The sequence below is a fragment of the Chenopodium quinoa genome, unplaced genomic scaffold (genome assembly GCF_001683475.1).
Source record: "Chenopodium quinoa cultivar QQ74 unplaced genomic scaffold, ASM168347v1, whole genome shotgun sequence".
Classification (NCBI taxonomy): domain Eukaryota; kingdom Viridiplantae; phylum Streptophyta; class Magnoliopsida; order Caryophyllales; family Amaranthaceae; genus Chenopodium; species Chenopodium quinoa.
The window spans coordinates 1,308,757-1,315,818 of NW_018745291.1; the positions used below are offsets into that span (position 1 = coordinate 1,308,757).

General features: G+C 35.4%; 1 protein-coding gene across 1 annotated transcript; it reads left to right on the forward strand.

The window, feature by feature from the left end:
• Positions 1-2,493: 2,493 nt before the first annotated feature.
• LOC110712271 (3-ketoacyl-CoA synthase 10-like) lies at positions 2,494-5,545 on the forward strand. The gene is made up of 3 exons (XM_021890736.1): positions 2,494-3,087; positions 3,885-4,510; positions 4,635-5,545. The coding sequence occupies exons 1-3, from the start codon at positions 2,677-2,679 to the stop codon at positions 5,248-5,250; spliced, it is 1,653 nt and encodes a 550-aa protein (XP_021746428.1). The 5' UTR covers positions 2,494-2,676; the 3' UTR covers positions 5,251-5,545.
• The last annotated feature ends 1,517 nt before the right edge of the window (positions 5,546-7,062 follow it).

Consider the following 7,062-nt stretch of genomic DNA (forward strand, 5'->3'; position numbering starts at 1 on the left):
GGGGTTACTCAAGTTACTTGATTAGGAGTTATTTAAGGAGTTCGATCAGGAGTTACTTGGTCATGGGTTACTTGAGGGTTCAGTCAAGGGTTACTTGAGGGGTTACTTGGTTCAGGGGTTACTCGAGGGGTTCGGTCATGGATTATTTGAGGGGTTACTCGGTCAGGAGTAACTCAAGTAACCCCTGACCGAGTAACTTGAGTAACCTCGCCAACTCGAGTAACCCATGACCGAGTAACTCGAGTAACCCCGACAACTCGAGTAACCCCTGACCGAGAAATTAAACTCGAGTAACCTCGACAATTCGAGTAACCCCTGACCGAGTAATAACCCCTGCCGCACGGTACAGCAGGCCGTATACAAAAAATTGTGTTTATTTTTTCTATTAACCATTATATATGTTAACTTATCTTAATTTAAATGATGTAATATAATTTGAACAATTGTTTGATTCTCCTGTATATTATAAGCGATAATTCTTTAACTTAGGCCCGGTTCAATTTGATCATTTTTTTCCTACCCTTTATAAGTTTAGATATGTAAATGAAAATCTAGTTAATAGAACCTACCCTATTTGGTAGTTAGATGACCAAATTACTTCTAAAAATCTAAAACTTGATTATATATATTACTTGCATCTATTTTTTGCATTATTGTATGAATAAATTGAATAATCGTGGATGGTGATGTTTAATAATCCTCGTATCTAAATTGTTGTGGATGGTGATACAAAAGTCAAAATGTTATCAAATAAAACCACAACATGTATCCAAATTTTTTTATCAAATTTCTTTGTCCGCCCTTACATATAATTAGTGGCATGCATACTCAAGAACGAATATAAATAAGGATATTGATATAAATGATACTCCGTAACTAAAACCCGCCGTTTTTAATAAGTATTGAATTATCTCATCCTATACTTGAGTGATTCTAGTTCATTATTAGGTGTTATTATGCTTTTCTTTATCAAAATTTAGACTAATAAATAATTTATGGAAAATTAAGCTTATTAAAAATTAGTTTGAAGATTGAAGATTTGAAGGTGTATTATTTGTTGGACCCAATAAATGGCTAACAAGGTTGTCATCATTAAGAACTAATATTAGTCTCATGCTAGAGATCATAAATCATGCTTAGCTTGGACAAACTAGCAAGCTGCAATAAAATTATTGCTTAAAGCTACTTCAAAATTTTGTAAACAATATTTAGGAATGTAATGCAAGTGCATACCCTACATTTGAATTGGCTCCGCCCTTTAATATAGCTGTCCAACGCCTAAATACAAGTGTTACACGTAATAAACATAACATGATTGTGATAGAAAGCATAAGATAAATACTTCTCATGTCCTTTTATTTTTGTTTCTAGTATCGCTATAAAATAAAATAATATATTTCATGTCCATTACATGTACTGTTTTATATAAACATGTGTTTTCCGGTATAGAGTATTTAATATGCACTCGGGTCCATAAATCTAATTTGCGCTATCCTTAGCACTAATCTGTCTCTATTATCCGTAAGACTCAGCTTCTGGATCATTGCATAATGAAGAAGGCAGGTATTGACTAAATTATATAAATTGCTTTCATCCTGTCAACCAACTTACGTATAAATGATACAGTTCAACTGTCAAAGAATGGTCCGAGAGAGATTGATAAAGGTTGAGAAAGGCACGGATAGATAGATGTGTATTTAGTAGTATTTGTTTTTCAACAATCATCCGCCAATTTTCAACATTACTACGCCATTAAATTAACACTTACACAATTAAATAGCGTCTTACCAAAAAAAAAAAAAAAATGGCGTCTTACCAAAATTGGATATTAATAAACACAATCTTAAATTTTTAGTGGTGCTAAGTTGGATTTCACAACCTATTATAAAACATCAAATCGAGACGTCAAGAACATCGCTTTTAAATCATCAATAAATATAAATTGAGGTAAACAGATAAAATTCAACTTCATCTCAAAATTAGAACTAAAACGTTTTAGGTATTGTATAATATTTTTTTTTGTTTTTTTTTTCCATTTTTCTCAGAAACATTTACTGAAAGGCAATGATGTAGACGATATACAATCCCAACGAGTAAGTCTAAGGTGACACGACTGACACCCCCGAGACTCAAACAATTAAATTAGTTGACATCAACAATTGCGTAAACCTAATTTGATGTACGTGAATTAAATAATCCCGTGAGAACGGAAATATATGTAGGCCTAATAAATCGTAATTAATTTCTTACACTCAACCAGCATTTAAAGAATTAAAATAGAGAAGGGATAGTAGTATAGTATAGTACAAGCACCCACCAAAATCCATTAAATACAGAGAAATTAGTGTACAAAAGAGAGCGTTGAGCTTCCAACTGAACACCCTTAATAAGGTTGGGTGAGAGCATTAACCATCTTCCACCTACCATGTCCCAACTAAGTTGTATTTTTGTTATAAATGAACAAAAATATTAATTTTATCATTGAAAATAAATTAAAAACAGTTTTGTAGTTAGTCACGTAATCAAACTCCAACCAAATATATATAATGTGACACATTCACACATTTTTATAAATATACACTTAAACCAAACTCAAACCAAAGCTAGCTAAATATTTAACTGGGGTTGCATTGCTACCTAAGATTTGAGGTCGAATCTCGTCTATAGTGCATTATTATGGCACCACCTTCGAGTACGACAGCAACTGCGGCGGAAGAGCAGCAGTTGTTGTCGACGGAGATAGTGAACCGAGGGACGGATACGTTTTCGGTACGTGTAAGGCGAAGGTTGCCGTTGCCGGATTTTGTGAACTCGGTGAATTTGAAGTATGTGAAGTTGGGGTATCATTATCTTATAAATCATGCAATATATTTGGCAACAATACCAGTTTTGGTGTTGGTGTTTAGTGCAGAAGTTGGTAGTTTAAGTAGAGAAGAGTTGTGGAAGAAATTGTGGGATTATGATCTTGCTACTGTTCTTGCTTCTTTTGGGGTGTTTGTTTTTACTCTTTCAGTTTACTTCATGTCTCGGCCTCGTCCTATCTACCTTCTTGACTTCGCTTGTTACAAGCCTAGTGATGATTTCAAGGTACATTTTTTTTTTATCTATATATTTTAATTTTTTTTTTTCTTAAGTGCATGTGTAATTATTGATAAACAGTGACGGATCTAGAATTTTTATGTGATATAATAAGGAAATGTATTCCGTATTTAAGTCTGGTTTAAAGTAAAAGTTGTTTTAGAAATTAAGTCGATTTTATCTGATTTGAAAATAGTTTAATAAGTCAATTGATATTCTGTCCACTACTAAATGACTATACTATTTTACTTTTTGTGTGGAGTAATTTTTAATGTAACATTAATTACTTAATTAAGTATTAGAAAAAAAGTACACTCTCTAAGAAAATTGATATTGTAAAACCATATATCGCATTGAATTAAGTATATGCATGCTTATTCTTGTATAATCAAGAACATATTCTCCTTTGCTATTGTAAAAAAAAAAAAAAACATATTAGATCTAATTTTCACTGAAATTTATAAAATTCTAAATAGGATTACGTCAATTAGAAATGGATCTACAACTTGTGTACTTATTGTAAAATTCCTTTTTGCCCTTGAAATTACATATGGGGACCTTTTAATATATAAGTAATTGGTATAAATTATGATGTGTTATACATGCCCACTCTATTAAAACACTAGATAAAAGTGAAGAAAATAGGATCAAGTTTTTCATGGATGATTACGAGAAATAGATTCTTGGTTCATGTAGCCGATCTCATCTTACTAAAAATAACTTTTGTGTTGTAGTTGAATACGCAAAATTTATAGTGACTTTTGAGGTGGCCTAACATATGAAATGGATCATCAAATTTCCTGCAGGTGAGCAAGGAAGAGTTCATAGAGATGTCTCGTCAATCAGGCAAGTTTGATGAAGAGAACTTGCAATTCAAGAGAAGGATCTTAGAGTCTTCAGGAATCGGAGACGAAACGTATGTACCAAAATCCATAGCAGCAAAGCACAGCATAACAACCATGAAAGAAGGTCGAGAGGAAGCGTCGACAGTCATATTTGGAGCCCTCGATGAGCTCTTCGAAAAGACTCGAATTCGTCCTAAGGATGTTGGTGTGTTAGTAGTGAACTGCAGCATCTTTAACCCCACACCCTCGCTCTCGGCCATGATCATAAACCATTACAAGATGAGGGGCAATGTCTTGAGCTATAACCTCGGTGGAATGGGGTGTAGCGCGAGTATTATTGCTGTCGACTTGGCTCGAGACATGCTTCAGGCTAACCCCAACAGCTTCGCGGTTGTGGTTAGTACTGAAATGGTTGGGTTTAACTGGTACCCGGGTAATGACAGATCTATGCTTATTCCAAACTGCTTCTTTCGTATGGGTTGCTCTGCTGTCTTGCTTTCTAACCGTCGTCGTGATTTCCCTCGTGCCAAATACCGCCTTGAGCATGTTGTTCGTACCCACAAGGGTGCTGATGACCGCAGCTTCAGGTATATATACATAGCTTGAAAATTCTATTAGTAGTCGTTTGAAATATGACTACCATGCGTTGAGTTTTACTCACCATTATATGTTTAATTTCACTGTCTAATTAATTGATTCCAAAATTAACAGGAGTGTGTATCAAGAAGAAGATGAAAGAGGATTTAAAGGCCTAAAGGTGAGCCGCGAGCTGATGGAGATAGGCGGCGATGCACTCAAGACCAACATAACCACTCTAGGACCACTGGTGCTACCTGTATCAGAACAACTCCTGTTCTTCAGCACTCTAGTTAAGCGCTACTTATTCGGCGGAAGCCCAAAGGATACCCAAATTAACAACAATAGGATCAGTGCAAGTACTGGTAATAATATATCATCATCATCTTCAGGTTCAAAGCCTTACATACCAGACTTCAAGCTAGCATTCGAGCACTTCTGCGTGCACGCTGCAAGCAAGAACGTGCTAGACGAGCTGCAGCGTAACTTAGAGCTGAGTGACACCAACATGGAGCCCTCGCGTATGACTCTGCACCGATTTGGAAACACATCTAGCAGCAGCATATGGTATGAGTTGGCCTACTTGGAAGCCAAGGGGAATATTCATTCAGGGGATCGAGTTTGGCAGCTCGCTTTTGGGTCAGGTTTCAAGTGCAACAGTGCTGTTTGGAAGGCTGTCAGACGCATCAGGAAGCCGAGTTCCAGGAATCCATGGCTTTCCTGCATTGACAGATACCCTGTAGCCCTTTAAGTATACAGGATAATTAAATTAATGATGCATAATGCCTGTTCTGTTTTATTGCCTTCCTGTATCGTAAACTTCCTATTTATATTACTAGATCAAACCATTAACATTTGGTTATGTATTTTACAAGCATATGTACTAGTACTTTTTTTTTAGCGCAACTTAATTCCTAATTCCATTGTAGGATGCTTAATTGTATACTAAGTACTATTGAGCTTTTGAGCTGTTGTTAATTTTTATCTTGTAGTAGTAATAAACCTTATTTCTGCAGCCAAAAAAAAAAAAGCTGATTCTGAAATTCTCAACAGCAATTTGTAGCAGCAACTACTGATTTTGATATTAGGCGAAACAGCTTAAAAATTAGCTGCTTAAGCTTAACCTTGTTTTGCTTGATTAAGAGTTCAAGGTCAACTCTAGTCATGAAATTAGTGGAGGCTGAAACTGCTACTTTGTAAGATTTTTAAAGAGTTGTTGTCTGGTCAAAAGTCTTAAAACTATCAAGATGAGATATATGCCTGTATTTGAGTGTATAAATTATGACAATAGCCTACAAGTCACTGCACAAAGGCCACTATTCCGACGAAATTAAAGCAATATGATATGTACAATTTTAATACCACTTCCGGTCACAACCTTCAGATTAGCCACAAAGATATACAAGTTATGTAAACGAAGTGGGATCGAGCTTCCATTCCAATCCCACCCCTTTATATCGTAAACTATGTGCATGATTTAGCCTCTAGGATGAAGCTAAGTTTTACCTGTATCAGAAGTTCAGAACAACTCCTGTTTTCCAACACTCCAGTTAAACACTTCTTATTTAGGTGCAGGTCAAAAAAATAGCCAAATTAACAACAATAGGATCAATGCAAGTTCTGAAAATTCATCATCATCCACAAGTTCAAAGCCCTACATACCAGATATCAAGTTTATATAGTTTTCAGTCATATTTATTTTTCAGCTTTCCAGAAAGTTAGTAGTAGATTCACTACTTGCAAAGCTAACAAACAAACCATGTTCCACAAGTGCATAATTGCACATCAAAGCCAATTCAAGCGGTTGACAGCTAGAATTCCCGCGGTTGACAGCTAGAATTGGCGAAAACTGACTTCAGTCTACTCTCTGTTATAAGCGAGTGCAGCAGCAGCAGCAGAAGCAAGCATTTGGACCTTATCACTGTTGGGGAGGATCAATCTCATTTTGCTCATAAAAACCAAATCACCAAGTTCTCGGAAGTTGAATCGTATTAAGATGCTATCCATTGGCTCAAAAACAAAACACAGCAGCAGACCAGGTACTAAAACTGATGCTTTCTTCAGTACCTCCAAGTGAGGCAGCCGAAACCAAGCTTGATGTGTCTGCCCTGGTGACATTCCCCTAGTTGCAACCATCTGCAAAACCCACAGTACAGGTAGCACAAAATCAGTATCATACCACCTACATGATCAATCACATCCACTTGAATTGAACATTAGATTCGAACATTACCTGAGACTCATACTCGTCAAACAAAGGCTTATATCCTATTTCAGCTTTCACAGTTCTCTCAGCTATGATCATTGAAACTGATTACATGAACAAATTAAATAAAAACATGAAAATAAGAACAAATTAGTTCAGTTCATGAATAATATGATAACATTACATGAAGCAAATTAATAAACTGTTTAAGTACCAATTTAACCAAAAGCTTAAGATGCAATGATAGTTATTAAGGCCGAGAAATGTGTTATATATATATATGATGTTAAATGATCAATTTAACCAAAAGTTTTTACTATGAAAAAAATATAAGGAGAGATTAAGAACCTAGTTCAT

Bases quoted from the DNA above. Each gene is read 5' to 3' on its own strand.
- LOC110712271 (XM_021890736.1), top strand. From the start codon at position 2,677: ATGGCACCACCTTCGAGTACGACAGCAACTGCGGCGGAAGAGCAGCAG. The intron at 3,088-3,884 runs GTACATTTTTTT...AATTTCCTGCAG, and splicing joins AGCCTAGTGATGATTTCAAG to GTGAGCAAGGAAGAGTTCAT. The intron at 4,511-4,634 runs GTATATATACAT...CAAAATTAACAG, and splicing joins GCTGATGACCGCAGCTTCAG to GAGTGTGTATCAAGAAGAAG.